At 35.8% G+C, this 23,682-nt stretch overlaps 2 protein-coding genes across 5 annotated transcripts in view; one reads left to right on the top strand and one right to left on the bottom strand.

Moving 5' to 3' along the window:
* Positions 1 to 12,731, bottom strand: part of vps41 (VPS41 subunit of HOPS complex) — a 42,049-nt gene extending 29,318 nt beyond the window's left edge. The window contains exons 1-3 of the mRNA XM_048175549.1: positions 12,523 to 12,731; positions 11,975 to 12,013; positions 3,475 to 3,582 (exon numbers count right to left, since the gene is read on the bottom strand). Of these exons, the coding sequence (XP_048031506.1) occupies positions 3,475 to 3,582; positions 11,975 to 12,013; positions 12,523 to 12,543 (168 nt within the window). The 5' untranslated portion in view covers positions 12,544 to 12,731. The remainder of the gene's footprint in view (positions 1 to 3,474; positions 3,583 to 11,974; positions 12,014 to 12,522) is intronic.
* A 7,647-nt stretch (positions 12,732 to 20,378) lies between these two features.
* Positions 20,379 to 23,682, top strand: part of pou6f2 (POU class 6 homeobox 2) — a 157,139-nt gene continuing 153,835 nt past the window's right edge. For 2 of the 4 annotated variants that reach the window (XM_048174777.1, XM_048174775.1), the window contains exon 1: positions 20,630 to 20,752. Coding sequence is in view for 1 of the 4 variants with exons in the window: in XM_048174776.1 (XP_048030733.1) it covers positions 20,702 to 20,752 (51 nt within the window). In the remaining 3 variants the exon portion in view is untranslated. Of the gene's footprint in view, positions 20,438 to 20,628; positions 20,753 to 23,682 lie in introns of those variants that run through there. The other 2 variants (XM_048174776.1, XM_048174779.1) reach the window with 2 other exon arrangements.

Raw genomic sequence — 23,682 nt, 5'->3', positions numbered from 1 at the left:
TTGAAAGCTACTTACTCCTAAATATTGCATGCATTTCAATTTATTCACTGAAGATGTCATACAAACATTGATTGCAACCTATGTTACTTCAGAAATCTCATACATTTTCTAACTGAAACAAGATATTCAAACAATTAAAAAAAAAATATATATATTATCAATCAGCAATTAATATGATAGTGTAAAGAGTGACAGGTGGTTGGAGGGGTGGGGCTAATAAAGAGGTCTAGGTGATGTCAAACAAGCAGCCTGTGTTTCCTCACAGCAGCAAAACATTTCTTTTCATTACAAATGCAGAAAGGGCATTCAGCAGATTAAATTCGACATGAACTGGAAGTTCCGACTGACTTTACTTCAATATTGTGACGTATTTTCCAAGTGAAACGGAATATTGAATGAGAAAAATAGAGGGTGTGGCTTGTTTTTTCCCCCTTTGGAAATTTATTGGATCTAGAAAAGCAGGAGTTCATTTTAGCTTGTTGTCAAAGCTTGCAGCAGACGGACAGTTTGAGTGGAAGCACATTTTTAGAGTTTGATTAAAGATTATCAAGACAAAATGTTTGTTTGTAGATTAACTTGCATGGATGAATTGTTTACTAGGCTAGTAATGTGCGCTAACAAATTAAATAGAGTCAAATTTGATTTCATGCTGAATTTAATACTTTTTCAGCTGAATATGTGGGTAAAACAAATTCATTTATACAAGTACAAGTGAAAATACTAATATCTATATTAATAATAAATTAAAGCTGCAGTCCGTAACTTTTTTTGGTTAAAAATTATCCAAAATCAATTTTTGAGCAAGTACATAACAAGCCAGTGTTCAAAACTATTTCCTTATCTTAGCCGATTCACAACGGTAAGCTTGTAATAATGTTTTATAATAAGAGCGACCTGGTGGATTTCCGCGGGAAATTCGAGCATGCAGCAGCTGGTCTTTGTGTCATTACGTCACGTCCGTAAACAGAAAAAAGGAGTCCAGGCATATATGCATATATATATATATGTGTGTGTGTGTGTATGTGCTGTCAAACAATTAATCGCATCCAAAATAAAAGTTTGTTTACATAATAAATGTGTGTGTACTGTGTATATTTATTATGTATATATAAATACACACACATGCATGTATATAATTAACAAAAAAATTAATATATTAATAATATTATATTTATATACAAAATATTTATATTTATATATAATATAAATTATATTAAAAATATAAATATCTATGCATGCAAGTTTCTTCTATTTTTTAAATGTGTGTATTTATATATACATAATAAATTTACACAGTACACACACTGTATTATGAAAACACAGACTTTTATTTTGGATGTAATTAATCGTGATTAATCGTTTGATAGCACTAAGAAGACTTCCAATGCAAAAGCCTCTAAAAGCTACCTTGGTCAAAAATGAGATAACAATACTGAGTGAATACTCTCCGCACATAGTAAACATTCATCAAATTCTTTCACTTCAAACCTGATAAATCCCAGTCTCAGCTCAATCAGAAGTACCAGTACCAGTACCAGGCTTTTGCATCTGAGGTCTTCATATCTTATAATAAATATTACTTTCTCTATTGTTTCAAAGTCTCCACTGATTATTAGACATCACACATTAATATTGATTCATCTCAATTTGATTGAAAATCAGGCCTGGCGCTGTAATTATAGCATAGTTTTTCAAGGCCTAACTTTTTGCTAATGTTCCCTATCATTTACATTATTAGAGCAAAAGTTTTCAACCAAGAGCAGTGAGTTCTTGTTTTCTTGTCAGTATTATTTTTGATTATTTGATTGTTTGATATTTCCACTTACCAATTTCATCTGTAGGCTAATAGCTATCTAAAGGCTCCTTGGTCAATTCCATGATCCCCCTTTTGTTTCAGAAATACTGATTATTAGAGCATCATAAAGTTGTTTTTGGATTTTGGATTAGCTCCAGAAGAGAATGTATTGTGTATGCGCTCTGCATAGTGGTCACTAAGGTTAAACAAATAAAATGAAATCAGGCCAAATAAGGTGATGTTGAGTCCAGTCCGACCGGCAATCTAAAATGAGTTTGACACCCATGCAGATTTGGGTCTATTGCTCTGCCAGCTGCAAACTGGACCTAGATTTACAAAAGCATCCAGACACACTATAAAACACACACACAGAATGAGTCCATCTCTGAAACTGAGGTTACCCTGTGTCCAAACACATATACACACACACCTGCTTACACGTGCACAGACCTTTCCCTGTCGCAGCACACCAAGCCGCCCCATGCTTCACTGCAGTCTATAATGAAATGCTTATATTTACAGGCACAGTCGAGCATGTCCAACAAAACCCCCCGCAATCTCCCCAAATAAAATCAGCCAAAAATAAATAAATAAAAGGGGTGGCCTCACCAGCCTCAGTGGCTCTTAAAGGGATTTATCAAGATGGAATTGCTGAAATGAAATTCGGATTCCTGGCACTTATAATATGAGGCAACATTAGGCAGGTGGTGTTCTTGTGTGTCTAGGTGGTGGAATGCACATTGGAGCGCATGCATAAAAGACTATAAGGGAAGAGATGGAAGGAGATAGACAAAGTAAAATAAGGTGAAAGAGTGAATAAAAGGGGGGACTCTCATTGGAAATTCAGCTTTTCAACGTCTCCTTTTCTTGCAAGCTTGCCTTTTTTGGAGAGATGGAAGAAGAGGAAAGGGAGGAGGAAGTCCCCAGGGAAAAGCAGGAAAAGAGGGGGGGGGATAAAAATCAATAGCGGTTAATAAAACATCAGGTGAGGAGACATAACTAGGTATGACTATTCCTCCACAGTGTCCGTGCATGAGTGAACCGGCTGCCATGACGATTAACCAGCCCACGTAGAATGCTCCACCAACAAAAATATCAAACCTGGGAAAAAACTGAAAGAAGACAGGCAAAAAAGACATAGAAATCTAAAAGCAGAGGAAATAAACAGGAAAGCAGTGAAAGGCTGGTGACCTGTGAGCGTTTGTGCGCAAGCACTTTTCTTGAGAAAAGTATGGTGTGGAGGAAAAAAATGCTATATATATATATAGTACAAGAGTGAAATAAAAATAAATAAATAATTGATAATAATAATAATATATATATATATATATATAGTACAAGAGTGAAATAAAAATAAATAAATAATTGATAATAATAATAATAATAATAATAATAATAATAATTAAAGCTCCTAGATTTCTCACACATTTAAGAATTAAAAAAAATGTGATTTTTGAATTGTATAATTAAATTACACAATTAATCTAGAATAGATTTTAAAAACTGAATACAAGTTACATTTAGGTTTATAATTTAAATCATTTCAATTTATTTCAGATTCTTTATCTGTACTATATGAAACACATTCAAACAAACTGCATATGCACATCGTGTCTTGCACTTAAAAAAAAAAACACAAAAAAAACAAGGTAAAAAGCTTTTAAGCAGAGTTCGAGGACCTTGTCATGCACCGTCATGCAGCTGGCCGCATCCTTCTGTAAGATCTCTGTCACACCATTGGTCAGCCTCTCATACTTCAATTTAGGCTCCTCCTCGGTGTCCTCCTCCTGAACAGACACAAACACACCCATCCTTCATTAGTTTGGAATCTTCACCAGAGTATACAATTAATTTACACATTCATATGTGTGTTCAAAATCCATTTAGCATTTTATATTCTCTTTTATTTATTATGGTGCAATTCATTAGCCTTACCAGAATAGTAATATCATGTAATAATTAAGTATCAGTGTTAATGGGACCCTGTTTCATAGAACAAGGATTTCTAAACAGTTTTTGTCAGCCAAACCCTTTTGATGTAAAATATTTCCTTAAAATAATATGTAAGAATTTTGCAGTAAAATATCTAAAAACCACTAGGCCAGTGTAATATATTTTGTTCACTTGAGTACTTACAATATCCCAAATGTTTCCAACTATTTGTAAATCGTGAGAAAATTGCAATTTTAACCAAGGCTCCGGGACGTGTGAGGAGTCGCCTGTCAATTGCGTCATACCCGCGTTACCCTCAGTTTCCGGTTTTATTTTGTAAAAACCATGGAAACACCAAAGACGCTTTAATATATTGCATATTTTTATAGACAAGGGAACAACAATTTGGTTACGTTTATAAACAGAAAACTAATTGTTGTTATATTGCTCAACACGTTTAGTCTTATTGCTTAAATCTAATTTTCTTCATTTTTTGCGAGTACCATGCTTTACCTATACGTTTTAAAATTGCATGCCATTTATCAACACAAGCCATCCAGTATTTAATATGATATTCTAAAATCGATCTAGCTTACTGCAGTGTGTCTCAAACAAGTGTCTCGCAGCAGCCGCCGAGCGAATGTTATAACATCATTTTCAACACACTCAAATGCATCTAATATGATAAACAGAGCTGCGTTACCCGAAAAAGCAGAAGCCGCGCCAGCAACTGTGGCATAATAAAAGTTCTGCTGCTCGTGAGGCGTGTGTTGCGCAATTGCTCCAGCGGCCTCGTTCAGCTCCCACAACACTTATTCCTGCTCTGCTTCATACTACAGTAATGTTAATAATCTCATCCATGAACATGATTTATTCCTGAGTCCTATCCCGATTTTTTCCACCGGCTGTGAGGTGAAGACCACATGTCCCAAGATTCCGCGCTCAAACATGCCGTCATCAAGCTATGCCTTTGTTTTGAATAGGCCTCTAGCGACCTCTAGCTGACAGAAATCTTACATATTGCACCTTTAAAGGACCCCTTGAGATTTTAAAGGATTAGTTCACTTTCAAATTAAAATTTCTTGATAATTTACTCACTCCCATGTCATCCAAGACGTTCATGTCGTTCTTTCTTCAGTCGAAAAGAAATTAAGGTTTTTGATGAAAACATTCCAGGATTTTTCTCCATATAGTGGACTTCAATGGAGCCCAAACAGTTGAAGGTCAAAATTACAGTTTACAGCGATCCCAGACGAGAAATAAGGGTCTTATCTAGAGAAACCATTGCTCATTTTCTAAAAAAATTACAAATTTTATACATTTTAACCATAAATGCTCATCTTGAACTAGCTCTCTTCTTCTTCTCTATTTGAATCCCAGCGGTGTAGACACTGCTGGAATTCAAATAGAGAAGAAGAGAGCTAGTTCAAGATGAGCATTTATTGTTAAAACTTATACAATTTTTTTTTTAGAAAACGAGTGATGGTTTCTCAAGATAAGACCCTTATTCCTTGTCTGGTATCGTTAAAAGCCCTTTGAAGCTGCACTGAAACTGTCGTTTTGACCTTCAACCGTTTGGGCTCCATTGAAGTCCACTATAAGGAGAATAATCCTGGAATGTTTTCATCAAAAACCTTAATTTCTTTTCGACTGAAGAAAGAAAGAAATGAACATCTTGGATGACATGGGGGTGAGTAAATTATCAGGAAATTTTTATTTGAAAGTGAACTAATCCTTTATGTTAATATTTCAACAACTTAAGTCAAGTCAAATCACCTCTATATAGTGCTTTATACAATACAGATTCTTTAAAAGCAGCTTTACAGTAACAAAGAGGAAAGTAATGATCAATGATGCAAACAAAATTCAATTCAGCTGTAAAACAGATAGTGCCATTGTTAAGCTGAAATCAGTTTAGTGTTGATTCAGTCTGGTTCAATAACTGTGTAAAGTGTATCAGTTATGAAATGAGTTCAATCCAGCTATGAAGCAGCACTTCAGAATACAGTGATGTCATCATCCAGATCAGTTCAGTTATCATCTAATAGTGTCACTGCATTCAAGTCAATAATATTGTTGAATATTAAGTGTCCCCAACAAAGAAAGCCAAAAGCTGACAGAGGCAAGAAACCCAAACTCCATCAGTTGACAGAATGGAGAAAAAAAAACCTTGGGATAAACCAGGCTCAGTCGGGGACCAGTTCTCACATGGTGTGGTTACGATTTCAGGCTGCATCATAAGACTGTGGATTGATATCATTCAGAATATTTAATTCAGTTCCTTCTAAAGACTGAGATACATGACATCAGCATTTGGTGGGAGGGGAGTTGAACAACACATTTGCATGGTCACGGTTCTCTGATGTCAGTTACAGTTTTTTTTTTTCTTAACTATCGCCAGGACACATTTCTCAATAACTTAGGTCACTTTTTCAAAACTCTTCACACAGTTCTCCTAACCAACTTTTGTCTTGGCACAGCACTAAATTTTACATTCAAAATGCACCAAAACTACATAAACACTTCATACATGTCTCAAATCAACTCTTTCTTTCATAACACTAGCAAAGGTTGTCAGCTACATCTAATTGTTTTGACAGTGTTTCAGTTTTTAGATTTGTAATGTATTTCAATGGTAATACTGTAGAAATGTAGCAAATTGCCATCTTATTCATTTTTGTATTACGTTAAGTTTCGAACTTAAATTTAACAGTTTTGAAAAGAGTGTAAACGTGCCTTTTTTTTTAGAGCTTTGGTGGTGGGTTTATTTTTATTTTTTACATGTAAAATAAAATACATTTTGAAATATTAAATATTTAAATAGAATTTAAATAAAAATTTTTATAAAAAAATAAAATTGTGTCTTAGCAATTGTAAAAAACTGTAATGGACACACGACAGAGGTAAACAGAAAATTTGTTTTAAAAAAATATTTGTTTTTAGTGAGTTTTATTATTTTAAATATTATTTTAAAACTATTTAGATATTTTAATTTTACATTTTGAAGATTTAATTAATTATCAGTTTCCATAAACTAATGCCAGTATTAAATATTGAGTGCTACATTTCAAGCCTGGCCAATAACATGTGCATCAATGTATTTATTAATTTATGAAACATTTAGCTGAACTTTAGCTTTAGGCTTTTGTATTTTTGTTTGACTAATTAATTAAATTAATAGTTATTCGGCAAGGATGCATTCAAATGATCAAAAGTGACAGATTTTACATTGTTACAAAAAAAATATATTTAAAATAAATGCTGTTCTTTTAAATTGATCAACATTTCCACAAAAATGTAAGCAGCCCAATAATAGGAAAATGTTTCAGTCAGCACCAAATCAGCATGTTATATGATTTGTGAATGATCATGTGACACTGAAGACTAAAGTAATGGCTGCTGAAAATTCAGCTTTGACATCACAGGACTAAATTTCATTTTAAAAGACAGTCAAATAGAAACATTATTATTTATCATATGCATTACATTACATTAATCTTACCGACCCCAAACTTTTGAACAGTAAAATTACATATTTATATACTCTTTTTATTTTAGGAGGACTATGAGTAAGATCACAAGCACATTGACAGTATGGGCAGTGTTTCATTTTATCAAACATTTTCTCTCCTCATCACAAACACCTCCATTGTCCATTTCCTGTTGTGTCCAGATGTGAAATTTCTAATGCCTGAGCATTTGTCATGGTCTACAAAGCCATTACAGACAGGGATGGAGAGACAGAGAGAACGTGGAAAAAAATCCTGACAAACTTTCTACGGTGGGGAGCGATGGATAATATCTCTCCTATTTCATATCCTATAATTTCTTCCTCTTGTTAGTGTTTGCCATCACCACGCCGATGTGGTGGATGAGTGTTGTGCCTCATTCCCTGCCGCTCCTAATTGGTGCCCTGGGGAGCAGGGGATGAAGGGAAGTCTGTCTTTAATTGCCCCTTTTCAGGAGTGGTGTGACCATCCACACTCTCTTCTTTTGCTCATCCCTCATTCTGTCTCTGTCTTTCTAGTTACAAACTTTGCTGGAACGCTATACTGAAGCATCGGGCCTCAAAACTAAAGATTAATGTCAAACCCCACCAGCATCTTTCCTCATTTCGCTGCGTGACATCACATTTGGAAGCTGTGGCATGTTTTCTTTAAGCCATGAGGGCTGCGTTCTTCTTTCATGAGGCTAGACTGGCTTTACGTGGGGTGTATACATGAATACTGTCAAGCTCCAAAAATGTTATACAGTATGAGTTTGGAAGACTCGGAAGCTGAGGTCCATCTGAAAGCACATTTGCAAATATCCTTCAAGACATCCACGGTCACATCAGGAAGTGTGAGGGAGAGATAGACCAAGAGATTGAGACAGAGCTCTACAATTATGAACAAAACAAACTGTGGTTTACAGTGATTCAGTGAAGGAAAATACAATCATGCTCTCCAAGGTATCTAGGTGCATGCAGAAGACAGTTTGTGGACAGGAGGAGAGATTGCTCCATGGACTGAGATTTCATTTATGAGGAGGGCAAGGCTGTTGTTCCTTTCTTTCCATTTTCATTTTGAATTGAGGACTAGAATGTCTACTTGACATTTCATTCAATGTATCACTTAAAGACAAACTCTATCCTTTTTTCAAAAGTCTCTTCTTAAAACTGCACTCAAGAAAATGGACACCAATGACCTTTTACAGTGTACTCATTGTACACACAAGTTGTTATATATATATATATATATATATATATATATATATATATATATATATATATATATATATATATATATATATATATATATATATATATATATATATATATATATATATATATATACACACACACACAATATGCTCTGCTCAAAAAAAATTAAAGGAACCCTTTTTAATCAGAAAATAGCATCAAGTCAGTTAAACTCCTGGGATATTGATCTGGTCAGTTAAGTAGCAGAGGGGTTGTTAATCAGTTTCAGCTGCTTTGGCTTTAATGAAATTAACAACAGGTGCACTAGATGGGCAACAATGAGATGACCCCCAAAACAGCAATGGTTTTACAGGTGGAGGCCTGTAAAAAATGTTTACATTTTTTTCCCTACTCATCTTTTCTGATTGTTTTTCACTAGTTTTGCATTTGGCTAGGGTCAGTGTCACTACTGGTAGCATGAGGCAATACCTGGACCCTACAGAGGTTGCACAGGCAGTCCATCTCCTCCAGGATGGCACATCAATACGTGCCATTGCCAGAAGGTTTGCTGTGTCTCCCAGCACAGTCTCAAGAGCATGGAGGAGATTCCAGGAGACAGGCAGTTACTCTAGGAGAGCTGGACAGGGCTGTGGAAGGTCCTTAACCCATCAGCAGGACCGGTATCTGCTCCTTGTGCAAGTAGAAACAGATGAGCACTGCCAGAGCCCTACAAAATGACCTCCAGCAGGCCACTGGTGACCAAACAATCAGAAACAGACTTCATGAGGGTGGCCTGAGGGCCCAACATCCTCTAGTGGGCCCTGTGCTCACTGCCCGGCACCGTGGAGCTCGATTGGCATTTGCCATTGAACACCAGAATTGCCAGGTCCACCACTGGCGCCCTGTGCTTTTCACAGATGAGAGCAGGTTCACCTTGAGCACATGTGACAAACGTGAAAGGGTCTATAGAAGCCGTAGAGAACGTTATGCTGCCTGTAACATCGTTCAGCATGACCGGTTTGGTGGTGGGTCAGTGATGGTCTGGGGAGGCATATCCATGGAGGGATGCACAGACCTCTTCAGGCTAGACAATAGCACCCTGACTGCCATTAGGTATCGGGATGAAATCCTTGGACCCATTGTCAGACCCTACACTGGTGCAGTGGGTTCTGGGTTCCTCCTGGTGCACGACATTGCCCGGCCTCTGTGGCGAGAGTATGCAGGCAGTTCCTGGAGGATGAAGGAATTGATAGCATTGAATGACCCCCACGCTCGCCTGACCTAAATCTAATAGAACACCTGTGGGACATTATGTTTTGGTCCATCCAATGCCGCCAGGTTGCACCTCAGACTGTCCAGGACCTCAGAGATGCCATGGTCCAGATCTGGGAGGAAATACCCCAGGACACCATCCGTCGTCTCATTAGGAGCATGCCCCGATGTTGTCAGGCATGCATACAAGCATGTGGGGGTCATACAAACTACTGAGTACCATTTTGAGTTGCTGCATTGAAATTTAAGCAAAATGGACTAGCCTGCTGCATCATTTTTTCACTTTGAATCTTTGAATTCTGTTCTCTGTAGGTTGATAATTTTCCTTTCCATCAAACGATGTGGCATCCTTTCATTCCTAACACATTACCCAGTCCATATCAGTATAGATATCCAGCATATTTTTCACCATTGAGATCTGATGTGTTTTCAAAGTGTTCCTTTACTTTTTTTGAGCAGTGCGTGTTTATATATATATATATATAAGAAAAAGTCCAGCTGTGTTTGATTATACTGATTGGACTTGATTAGGAAAGTCACACACCTGTCTATAGAAGACCTTACAGCTCACAGTGCATGTCAGAGCAAATGAGAATCATGAGGTCAAAGGAACTGCCTGAAGAGCTCAGAGACAGAACTGTGGCAAGGCACAAATCTGGCCAAGGTTACAAAAAATTTCTGCTGCACTTAAGGTTCCTAAGAGCACAGTGGCCTCCATAACCCTTAAATGGAAGACGTTTGGGACGACCAGAACCCAGAACCCAAACTGAGCTATCGGGGGAGAAGAGCCTTGGTGAGAGAGGTAAAGAAGAACCCAAAGATCACTGTGGCTGAGCTCCAGAGATGCAGTCGGGAGATGGGAGAAAGTTGTAGAAAGTCAACCATCACTGCAGCCCTCCACCAGTTGGGGCTTTATGGCAGAGTGGCCCGACGGAAGCCTCTTCTTAGTGCAAGACATATGAAAGCCCGCATGGAGTTTGCTAAAAAACACCTGAAGGACTCCAAGATGGTGAGAAATAAGATTCTCTGCTTTGATGAGACCAAGATAGAACTTTTTGGCCTTAATTCTAAGTGGTATGTGTGGAGAAAACCAGGCACTGCTCATCACCTGTCCAATACAGTCCCAACAGCGAAGCATGGTGGTGGCAGCATCATGCTGTGGGGGTGTTTTTCAGCTGCAGGGACAGGACGACTGATTGCAATCGAGGGAAAGATGAATGCGGCCAAGTACAGGGATATCCTGGACGAAAACCTTCTCCAGAGTGCTCAGGACCTCAGACTGGGCCGAAGGTTTACCTTCCAACAAGACAATGACCCTAAGCACACAGCTAAAATAACGAAGGAGTGGCTTTACAACAACTCTGTGACTGTTCTTGAATGGCCCAGCCAGAGCCCTGACTTAAACCCAATTGAGCATCTCTGGAGAGACCTAAAAATGGCTGTCCACCAACATTTACCATCCAACCTGACAGAACTGGAGAGGATCTGCAAGGAGGAATGGCAGAGGATCCCCAAATCCAGGTGTGAAAAACTTGTTGCATCTTTCCCAAAAAGACTCATGGCTGTATTAGATCAAAAGGGTGCTTCTACTAAATACTGAGCAAAGGGTCTGAATACTTAGGACCATGTGATATTTCAGTTTTTCTTTTTGCAAAAATGTCAACAAGTGTTTTTCTGTCAATATGGGGTGCTGTGTGTACATTAATGAGGAAAAAAAAATGAACTTAAATGATTTTAGCAAATGGCTGCAATATAACAAAGAGTGAAAAATTAAAAAAGTACCAAGTTATATATATATATATATATATATACACACACACATACACACACACACAGGACATAGGATTCATATTTAAGCATACTAAATAACAATTACATGACTGCACACTCTCAAAAAGCATTTCTGGAATGTTTTCCTCAAAAACCTTCATTTCTTTTCGACTAAGGAAAGAAAGACATAAACATATTGGATGACATGGGGGTGAGTAAACTATCAGGAAAGTTCAATTCTGAAGTGAACTAATCCATTTTAAGTCAAAGTTGGCAATTCATATTTTTATGGAATATTGCAGTTTTTATTATAATTATAAATGATTTATCCATGTACATCATTATTTAAAAAAATTATAATAATTTGTCCTAGTAATCTTTAATTAAAATAACTTCCCCTCCACAAGCGGTACAGTGGGACACTAACAGGTTAATATTTTGTTATCTACTGCATTTCAAAACTTGAAAAGAAATGTTGGTGTGATTAATCAGATAAATTGTAACGTTACAGCCCTTGATTTTACCTCTGATTCATCTGTTGATTCTTCACTTAGCTTTCTTCCCTGGAAAAAAAAGACAATGTGTCAATATGAGAAAAAGTAATGCATTACTGCTTAAAATATTATTAACAAGGTACGTTATTTCCTACATTAATATTAAAGGGAAATGCTACATCAAAACATATAAAACAGCGATTATATAAAAGTCATATGTTTATTCTTCATTTCGTCAGTAAACTTGCTGTCATCGCTGCTGAAAAAGCCTGATTTAAGATGGTCTCCCAAACTGCCCAGTGGACAAACGTCCAAAAGTGTCCAGTCTAGGAGAGCGACTAAAACCAGGACACGAGTTTAAGCTGTTTAGATGTTGTTAGCAGTGATATATTAAGTGTTAAACTATCGTGTTATCCTGACAGCTTCAATAAAACGTCTTTAAAATATTTTCTTTAAAATATCCTTTACAACTGCAAACTGGAATAGCTCACACGCCTTAAAAATAAAATACAGTAGCAATATATTCATATTCATAGGTTTCTGTCATTTGACAACAGATTCTTCCTAGAGAAACCTACCTGCTCTTCCATTTCCGCCATGATACAGGCTCCGGGTGTGGGATAATAAGGCAGATTTTGTCTTCGTCTACCAATCTATGGTCTGCCGATAACGTTAATACTTTTTATTTACACTCAATTCAGTTATTTTGCACAATTAAACAGCGCAGCTAGTCATGCGACACTCATTATTATGTACACTGGGTCACATGACAAAAACAGGAAGTGTCGCTAGAGCATAATGGGATTTGTAGTTTAAGTGCAAGGGAATGAATAGGCTCACAACAGACCTTTTTTTTTCCTAACGCGCTTATTTTTGTGAATTTGATTATTTTTCATTTTAAAAGGAAAATAAATAAATAATATATTATATATAAATATAAAATTGTAATTCAACATCTGCATGTGAGCAACAGATTTGAAAGTCGCGTTCAAACGTCTTGTCTATATAAATCAGCTGACCCTAAAGAATTACTGTCATCTACCTTCATCCTTTTGCTTATTCTAATACATCAGCCAAGAGGAAGTGTGATGTGATGTTATTTGACATTGTTACATTTGTAACAGATAGACCGCCATAGGACAGGATCATTTGAGACAGGCTGTCAATGTGTCTCATATGTTTATGCTGATAGTAGATGGCAAGGCGAGCTTTGCTCTTACCATATTTATACATGTAATGAGTTGGAATATCAGCTCCATTCACTTAAGTTTGGAGCTTACTCAGCAATTATTAAAATTCATTGGGCAAAGATTATGCAAATTAGCATATACGCATCAAATACCCATTTTAATGTTTGCATAATAAATGTTGATCATATAAAATTAGATCAAAAACAATACTGCATTAATAATAAAGACTAAAATCAGCTCAAATGAAAATGTGGAACAGATAGCCTATTTAAATTGCATCTTTCAATTTATTTTGTGACCTATATTTAAGTTTAAGTTAAATATGATTTAGTTTCATTGCGCAATTTATCTCTAACCCATTTAAGCCCGCCGGCAACTATAGTTGCCGCAGTGTATGGTTGTCATTTTCCTTTTTAATTTTTTTTCTAGATGTTTTCCATGTTTTATGTCTCAATGACATGTAAGCAAACAACCAAATAAAGGATTTCAAGAACAAAAAAAGGTATTCACTTCCTTCCTGTGACATGAGACTGTCAACTTCCAACCCCTACTTCCAGGAAACATAGCAAAGGCAGACCTTCCCAAAGAAAAGTAATTTTCATGTTAATATTAAGAATTTTTTGTTGACATATATATATGTATGTATGTATATATATATATATATATACACACATAATCATGAAGATTTCTAGAATCATCCAAACAAAACAAATCTTACAAGAAATCTATAGTTTTTTTTTGTATACTTAGTCAAAAGTCCAAGCGGCAACTATAGTTGCCGGTGGGCAAATGACTTGTAAGTACATATATTGGGGAAATGGGGTATACTGTGTTTATTGGGTTAATAAATCAAGGTTATCAGTCTTGTTTAGTGCTTTTTGCTTTCATAATATGTTATATTGTTATATGTTATATATTGTTATTTGTTAATTTATTTATTTTGTTTGTTTGTTTGTTTGTTATATGTGACCCTGGACTACAAAACTACACTGTAAAAAATGACCGTGATTTTAACAGTAAAAGACTGTAAAAATGCTGCGGTGAAAAACTGTCAATTGGATTACAGAAAGTTTCCGTACTATATACGGTGAATAACTGTAATAGATCTAACGGTACATTTAATGTAATTTTACGGTAAAATACCATTAAATTCACAGTTTTTGGAAGTGAAAAATAACAATTCATTGTAAAATTTACAGTGAAAAACCGTAAATTGACATTCCCACAATTCCCTGCGTGACACTTCACATTTGATATATTTTCGTTGAAATAACTCTGTTTCTTCTTAGTTTTTCTCATTTTTTTCTAATCAGTTATGTACATTAGGGTTTTATGTTACATCTAATGTTGTTAAATTAATGTTTATTGCATTTTTAAAATTTCATGCATGTTACCATGATGGTGTTTAGTGTGTGTGTGAATGACACCGTGTGCACCTTCTATATATTAGTATTGTGCTTCTCAGCTTGTGGAAAAGCTGCTTGTGATGAACTTTGATTCATCATGTGACTCTCATCACCACTGGGTTTGGTGACTGTCAGTGTATTATAAAGGTACAAAACAGATATTAGTACTTCATTAGGTTGGTAAATTAACATTATATCAGTTAATGAAATACGTTATTTTACCGTACATTTTACTGGGATTTTTTTTTACAGTGTGTAACAATGAGGTTAATATTACTGAAATCCAATGTTAAATATACATATTTAAAATGTAAAATTCACATGTAACTCCGTAAGTATGTTTACGGTTTGATGTCATTTTTACAGTATTGTTCTGGTAACCACAGCTGCCGGTATTTTTCCGTAGAAACAACGGGATTTTTTTTTACAGTGTAGTCATAAGGGTCAGTTTTTTTAAAATTGAGATTTATACATCATCTGAAAGGTGAATATATATAAGCATTCCATTAATGTATGGTTTGTTAGGATAGGACATTTGGCCGAGATACAACTATTTGAAAATCTGGAATCTGAAAGTGCAAAAAAAATCAAAAAATCAAAATATTGAGAAAATTGCCTTAAAGTTGTCCAAATGAAGTCCTTAACAATGTATATCCACACACAAAAATAATTTTTGATATATTTATGGTATAAAATTTACAAAATATCTTCATGGAACATGATCTTTACTTAAAATCCTAATGATTTTTGGCATTAAAGAAAAAAAATCAATAATTTTGAACCATACAATGTATTGTTGGCTATTGCTACAAATATACCCATGCGAATTATGACTAGGTTTGTGGTCTAAGGTCACATATAGGAGTAATTTTTTTTTGTAATTTAACATTTTGATTCACAATGCTCTGTTGGAGCAACTTAATGGATGCACTTTGTTCTGCACTATGTTCCACCACTTTAAAACAAATGGATTTGTTGTTTGTTGTGTTTTCATATTCAAGATTATAAGCTAGATGCAGCTTTTTTGTGTTCACATCGAATGTTCTTCGACTTTGATTGATCTGTTGAAAGCAGTTATTTTGAGTTAGATGCATAAATGTGCATACAACATATTTACAAAAAACAAAAACCTGGAGAAAATAAATGCAGAACTTGTTCACTAGGACACTATTAACAGGACTATAGGCATGAATCCATTCAGAAACATTTGGGCACAAATGGGCTAATGCCTTCTGCAGTGAGTAAAAGCCCTTCAAATAGTTGAACAGCTGGGGTCATTGCATCTCTGCCACATGTGTAGGTTCAGTTTCAAATAATTTATGAGAAATGACCCACTGCGCCTCTGCTTATTGCTTTATTGGCTCAAGCCTTATAATGCTTCAGGCTGTTTTTAAATTATTCACTGATAATGTCCTATCTATTTTTATTTATTTATTTATTTATTTTTTTACTACATGGTTTTTTACACATCTTATGCTACTCAAGGGTATGGCTGATATTTGTTCATTCTGTTTATAAACATGTTGAAGTTTTTTTTTTTTGTCAAAAAAATTATGATAATATTTATCATAATATAAGAACTTAATTCATTAATTCCATACCTGTAAACAAAAAAATAAAAAAAATAGATTAAAAAAGTACATCTTTAATAATTGATTTTAGGTACCAAAATGTACAAAATCAACAGAAGTTTGAAAAATAAAATGAAATAAAATAAAAGTAAAATAAAATAAAAGTACACCTTTAATAATTATTTTGGGGAAACAGAAATTGTATAACTTACACTGAAATTGAAGAAATAAAATAAATAAATAAATAAATAAATTAAATAAATAGAATCTCTTCAATTATTACTATGGGTGAACAGAAATTGTACAAAACAGACTGAAATTTGAACAATAAATAAATAAAAAGTGCATCTTTATAAATTATTTTTGGGGTAACAGAAAATATACAAAATTAACTGAAATTTAAAGAAAATGAGTCAATGACATTATGATTAGGAGTTAACCAGGCTATGCTGTCATCACACATCTTCGGCATGTGTCCTAATAAAATGATGTGCGGCCAATCTCATCCTATATTGCTGCACTCATTTCTCCTGAGGGAAAAAGTCTGTTCCTCAAGTTGAGACTGAGAGCTGTTCTCTTAGGAAGTGACCTTTAAGTTCCATTTGGTGTGGAGGTCATTGTGGTGTCTCATCTGACACACTCAAATCCACACACACCTATCTCAGCCCTCACCCCCGGCTTGAATCTTTCAGCCTCTTGAACCTGCTTTTGACACATTGCCATCACAGCACATTATTTATTAATATCTCTGTTGTTGTACGTCTGATTTTGACCTGTCTTTTGGGTGGCTTTGGTTTCTACTAATGTTCACATTATGTTACGTTGCTGCTTTTTTGAGAAGCAGACAAAGAAAAGTCATATCTTGCCTATTACTAAAAATGTACAATAGATATTGCTGTTGGGCAGATGAATTTGATTAGAAGACCTGCACTAAAGGCAATGAGGGGCAAGTCATTATATGGGTTTTGCTTGAAGTGATTCTACTGCAAAAAGCCTGATGGGTAAAGGTCTCCTCCCGGCTTTGATTCTGCCATGTCTTCCATGGACTGTGAGAATGTGATTCACTTTCTCCAGACCTTTGCCACGGTCAGTGAGGGGACATGAGGTGAGAAACAGATCACAACGGGACAAGTGTAGGCCTGTCTTTCTCACTCTGTCTTGTCTTGCCCTCTGTAAACCACTTCCCCTAATTCTCTCTCTTAATATCTCTCTCTCTCTACACAATTTCTAACCTGCCCCCCCATCTCCTCTCCTCTCCCCCCAGATCGATCTTGGCATGCTGGTGCAGCCTGACGTGGGCAGGGGGGCGAGTGGGGAGCGCTGGCCCTTCTTCTCACCCTCATCACCCTCTCCCTTCCCCACCGAGGCTAGAGAAGAAAGCCCTGCTGGGGATACAATCAACAAATTCTACCTTAGATCTTAGCCAATGTAACTGACCGATCCATAATTTTTGTTGTTGTTTGAGAATCAAGATACTTGTAGCATTTACTGCACGCAGTTCTCACTATATGATGCAACATTTGGTCAGTGAAATAAATACCTTAAAAATTCAATTCGTACATACAATGACTTAAATACACCTCTTCTGTCATAAGCATGTTTTAATTTCTGAAGTAAAATTCATTTTGATATTTTTGGGGGACATAAAGTCAAAAATCTTAGGTGATATTATAATAAAAAAAAAAACCTAATTAAACAATGAAATGTTTGAAAAGAAACCTTTTAAGTAGTTTGGCATAATCATAATATTATTTCTTAGATATGAGAATATTTCAACAAAACTGCTTTACTGTTTATTAAAGGGTTAGTTCACCCAAAAATGAAAATTCTGTCATTTATTACTCACCCTCATGGCGTTCCACACCCGTAACACCTTTGTTAATCTTCGGAACACAAATTAAGATATTTTAGTTGAAATCCGATGGCACCGTGAGGCCTCCATAGGGAGCAATGACACTTCCTCTCTCAAGATTCTTAAAGGTACTAAAAACACATCTAAATCATTTCATGTGAGTACAGTGGTTCAGTATTAAAGGTCCCGTTTTTCGTGGTTTTTTGAAGCTTTGATTGTGTTTATAGTGTGCAATATAACATGTGTTCATGTTTCGCGTGTAAAAAAACACAGTATTTTTCACATAATTTACTTATCTGTATACCGCTGTTTCCACTGTCATAAAAACGGGCTGATGACTTCCTTGTTCTATGAAGTCCCTCCTTCAGAAATACGTAACGAGTTCTGATTGTGCCAGCGGTTCCTGTGTTGTGATTCGACAGCAGCTTAGCGAACCCAGAGCCATAGAGAGCGCACCTTGCCCGGAAATGTCACGCCTCTTACCATAACGTGTGCTGCACATAGTTTTTAGGGCTGTAACGATATGCGATATAAAACCGAAATCGCGATACGCAGGTCCACGAACCTGTATCGCGATGTGAGAAGGCAGAATCGCGACACACCCCTTCCAACTCCCAGAGTTATCCTGTCTCAATCAGCTCTCTAGTTCAGTAAGTGTTTCGCGCACACATTGAATCTTGCAAGCAGGTTTAAACGTTTCTCATGTCAGTCTCTTGCATGGTCGCGTGAGAAAAGTCGTGGCTTTCTTTCACCGCAGTGCCACAGCAACAGCTGTGCTCACAGAAAAGCAAAAGACGCTTGCGATGCTTTGCTTTAAGAAGTTCTGTGGGGCCGTTCACATATTGCGTCTTTTCCGCGTGCAAGTCCGTTATTATTTTCAAATGTAGCCGCGTGGCAGGCGTGCTCATAATGGGATCAACGCGGTCGCGACGCGCATGCAATTCTCAACTTCTCAGAATGCCGCAAGCGCACCGCAGGTCGTGTGACAAGAATCAACCGATCAGCTATGGCCTTTCCGTAACAAAACATCAAAAGCTCAGCCGAACAGCTGATCATAGCTGTACATGGTGGTTTTTATATCTTATCTCCATCAATATATCTCGTAGTAGAACTAATGCAAGGGCTAGAAATCATTTATCCTTTGCAGAAACATCCTGTTCCTCTTGGAGAGCTCAGTTCATGGTTGCATAGCAACGACCGACGCCACGGGAGCGCGAGCGCTTTGGGAAGAAGGAGAAGCGGTGCGGCCGCGCCTTCCACGCGTTTTTAGACGCGATATGTAAACGTCTAAGTTCATGTTAAATTTAACATTTTTTTTCAGTGACAGACAGCCCTATTCAACTGTTAATTTGAATACAGAAGGTTTTTATTAAATTTTTATATTTATTTATTTTATTGAAATGTGATCTTGTATGTACAAGGAAAATTATTGAAATTTGTTCATGTTTTTTTAATAAATCTTGTTTGAATTTCAGTTTCATTTTGTTCAAAATATCGTGATACGTATCGTATCGTGAACTCCGTATCGAGATACGTACCGTATCGTGACCTGAGCGTATCGTTACACCCCTAATAGTTTTACATGTGGATTATTGTGGTGTTGTGCCGAATGAACACAAAAGACAATAATTCCCAAGAGACTGAACTCTTTAATCTCCACAAGCAGCGACAGAAAATGTACAACGTTAGCACTCACTCAGAAGAGTACCTCATACGGAAAACAGCCATATACATAAACATAGTCCCCTCTTGTGGCCATTATGTGCACTGCAGTCCAACATTAACTATTGCAGTAAGGATACCACAATTATAATTTTCGGGAACCGAGTTAAACATAAATTGTAACCATTGATCTCTAAGTACAGTGTCCCTGGGAAGGCCAAACAAAGGTGATTGGACTGCGGGATGAAAATAACAGCGTTTCGATGACATGGCGACAAACACACTCTACAAACGCAACTCTTGCTCTTCTCCGTGGGAGCGCAACAAGACCACGCCCCCTTTTTTGTGTATTCCTGTGGGCGGAGGTTAGTCAAAAAACTGTTTTAGTGACGTCATTAAAGAAGGAAGTAGAGGGATGTAGTCCAAACTGGCCGTTCGATGTAGGCGACTTCTGTTAAATAAAATATCTCGCTTGGCATTGAACTTTGAGCTTTAAAATTTTACAGATTTTATTTATACTCTAACAACAACATTACACACTAACTAAAGTTTGAAACATGGGATCACGAAGAACGGGACCTTTAATATTATAAAGCGACGAGAATATATTTTTGGTGCGCCAAAAAAAATAAAAAATAAAATAACGACTTATATAGTGATAGCCGATTTCAAAACGCTGCTTCAGGAAGCTTCGGAGCATTATGAATCAATGTATCGAATCATGATTCGGATCGTGTGTCAAACTGCCAAACGGCTGAAATCACGTGACTTTGGCGCTCCGAGCAACAGATTCGACACGCTGAGTCTTGAGGGTGAGTAATAAATGACATTAATTTCATTTTTGGGTGAATCCTTTACAGGGCTATGTAGAATTCAGAAACCTTTGTTATTAGCGACACTAATGTTAAGTGAAGTACAGCCAGCAACTTACTGCTCGTGCTCGGACTCGTGCATGCGCAATGTCCCAAGTGAATGAATGTGATTCGTTTTCCTTCTTTGATTAGAAAAGTGGGTGGAAATACCTTTGCAGCTATATGGAGACCTACGCCGTCCATGCTGCAGACAGCCACGTTTAGATGAAGATGTATCTGCTGCGCGCTTTCCTCTGGATAACAACAACAAAATCGGTGAGAAAAAAGCAGTTAAGTAATAACTAATAAAAAAAAAAAGCATCTGATCATAGCGATGTGGATATGTTTGCACAAGCTCTGCAATTCACTGGCATTCGACAGATGAGGTAATTCAAATTACACTTTTATGATATTTTGATTATATTTGAGACTGTATAGATCTGAATATGTGAGACTATAGTTTGAATTAATTTTCTTTTTCTTTGCATGACACATTGACATTATTGTAGGCCTACAGAATAGCTCTTTTTGCACTATCCTGAACATTGCATAAGCAAGTTTTCGTTTCATATGTCAACGGAAGAGAGGTTCTCTTGAGCGCCCATAAACGTCATATCTTTTAGATTTTCCCGGCAAAAACGCCTGGAGTCCTTCACATAAAAATCAGTCTACTACAGGCCTCATTGACAGCCTAGGAAGTCGGGGAAGGTCTCGTTTTTTAAGTTTCGTTATAAGCTGTTCACAGGTTGGCAATAATAATAATAATAATAATGATAAAATAATACATGAAAATTCTTATATACAGTCCCTTTAATATGTAAAAAAAATGTTGTCTACAAAATCAAAGTCATATAGTGCATCCAACAGAAGAAACATTCAGACAAAAATAAATAATAAATAAATAAAGACAACCATAACACTGGAAATGACATAAGAGTAATAAATCAACAAGTCTCCTAAAATATCAGATAATTTATGAATGAATTATACAAATTCATGATATTTGAAAAAAGGGAAAGTTTAATTTTTTAAAATATAGTTCTATTGAAAAACTTTTTTGAAAGATTAATGATTGTATAAAGATGTGTACTCTAACATATATTTAAGTTGTGACGAAAATGTATTATTACAGTTTTTACTTGGTTACATGATATTTTCATTAAATACTAAAGTCATTTAAATTGAAAGCTTTCTGGAAAAAAATATTATGAACTTTTTTTTATTTTTTTAAGTGAAACCAACATTAATTTATTACAAAGAGTACATTTCTAAGAATCTAGCACATGTTTTTTTTTCTTTTCTTTATTTCTTTATTTATTTTTTTTGTCATAGTCCATATACAGTCAAACCAAAAATTATTCAGACATTTTTAATATTTTTGATATATTTTTACTAGTGGGTGCAGGACACTATAGTTCATTTTTGCAAGTGAGGATAGCAAAATAAAGTAAACTGTGACATATTATACCCAAAAATTCTTCATACAGTGGACTACCAGTAAAACTGATAAAAAATTTGCAACCAAACATTATTCAGACACTTTGACCTGACCATGTTTTGCTTAAGTCTTGTCTGACATAATTAAGAATATTTTTTTTCTGACACAGTTTAACTCTGAGATCTTGTCATATTTTATTACCATTTTTTAAACTATAGTGAATAAACTGTATTAATGAATGAAATGTTCAAGGTGTCTTAATAAATTTTGGTTTGACTGTATAATATTTGAGTACATTTGTGGAAGATAGTTTTCCTAAACAAACTCATCATTTAGTACCCAGAATAGGACATCAAGAGTGAACAAATTGACATTCTTTGCTAGTCCATTTTATTTTGATAGTTTACATAATTAGGTCTGTTTAGTTCAAACTCATATTTTCCTATTAATTGGACATACTATATTTATTTCTTAATCAAGTTCACAAAGTGCTTGTTTCTAAGTAATGAATACCCTTTATCTTATACCTCACATTAAGCTACATTCTTACTTGATTAAGTGAGCTATTTTATATTCATGACCAAAGCATAAATCACAAACAAGCCTCTTTGTTACATCCATGGCACTGAAGGGATAGCTCCTAATTTTCCCCGAAAAGAGGACTAATATGGTACATAATTCTCATTTAATGTGTGAATTGGGCCTGAACCACACAATTATCTCCCACCGGAGAAAGACAATGTCTTATTTCACTTACCGAGCTATTCCCTATAATTAGGATGCACCCCTGCATCAGAGCTGGCCCGATGCCCTCAGTGGCAATTAGTATTTATTACACAGTTAATGACCATGACATGTAAAACCCAGTGAAGTGGTAAATTTAGAGCAGTCAGCGGTACTCAGTGGCTTGCTGCTAAATGTCGGGGAGTATCTATTTGCCAAAGTGTCCTACCTGTGACGCGACTGAATTAATGTCCAAGCATCTCATGAATGCACAAAGCAAAAAACATAAAATCAAATGGGCCAATTTAAACAATCTCACTCTGTTTTGTTCTCACTGTTCTTCTCTTTTACTAGCAAATACATCCCTTCTCTTTCATTTTTCTTGCATTTTAAATTTAAACTGATAGTACTATGTTTAGGCACACATATAAACTTAAAATTGTACAAATGAGATGTTTCTTTATATAGATGTTGAAGGGGTTTTTACTTATTGAAATAGAACCCTTTTCTGTCTTCTTTTTCTATGATTCACTAATGCACTGTCACCAAGCTTAGGATTTTTTTTTCTTTACAATCTACTTAGCAATGATTTATTGATCGTGGCCTCTTCCTTCATAGTGAATTAGCAGGCCTTTTGGAAAATCACATTTTCTCACCTCTTGTGTGTGTGAACCTGGTTGGGGGTTGACTTTGTGAATAGTAAATTTTTCTTTGTAAATTCATTGGGTGCCTTTGGTTGTGAGCCAGACAAATTTGACCATTTTAATCAGTACGTGCAGCATTACTGTAAAGTTTCTTGTTATTATCACATGCTATAGGCTACAACCAAAGACTTGTTTACATGACAAACAGAAGTTCCTCAAGAACACAAGTTTAGTACACTGCAATGAAAAAACTGTAAAATTTACAGTAAAATAGTTTGCCAGCCACTTTTTAGTGGCCTCACTGTAACAAACACTGTTAAGCGTATAAATTAATTAAGCTATTATTTCACAAAACATAGTCTATTTGAAAAAAATAAAATACGTTTTTCACATTCATTGGA

This window comes from Megalobrama amblycephala, linkage group LG22, assembly GCF_018812025.1.
Source record: "Megalobrama amblycephala isolate DHTTF-2021 linkage group LG22, ASM1881202v1, whole genome shotgun sequence".
Lineage (NCBI taxonomy): Eukaryota > Metazoa > Chordata > Actinopteri > Cypriniformes > Xenocyprididae > Megalobrama > Megalobrama amblycephala.
The sequence above is the reverse complement of the archived record's forward strand: the minus strand, read 5'-3'. Positions and strand labels throughout refer to the sequence as shown.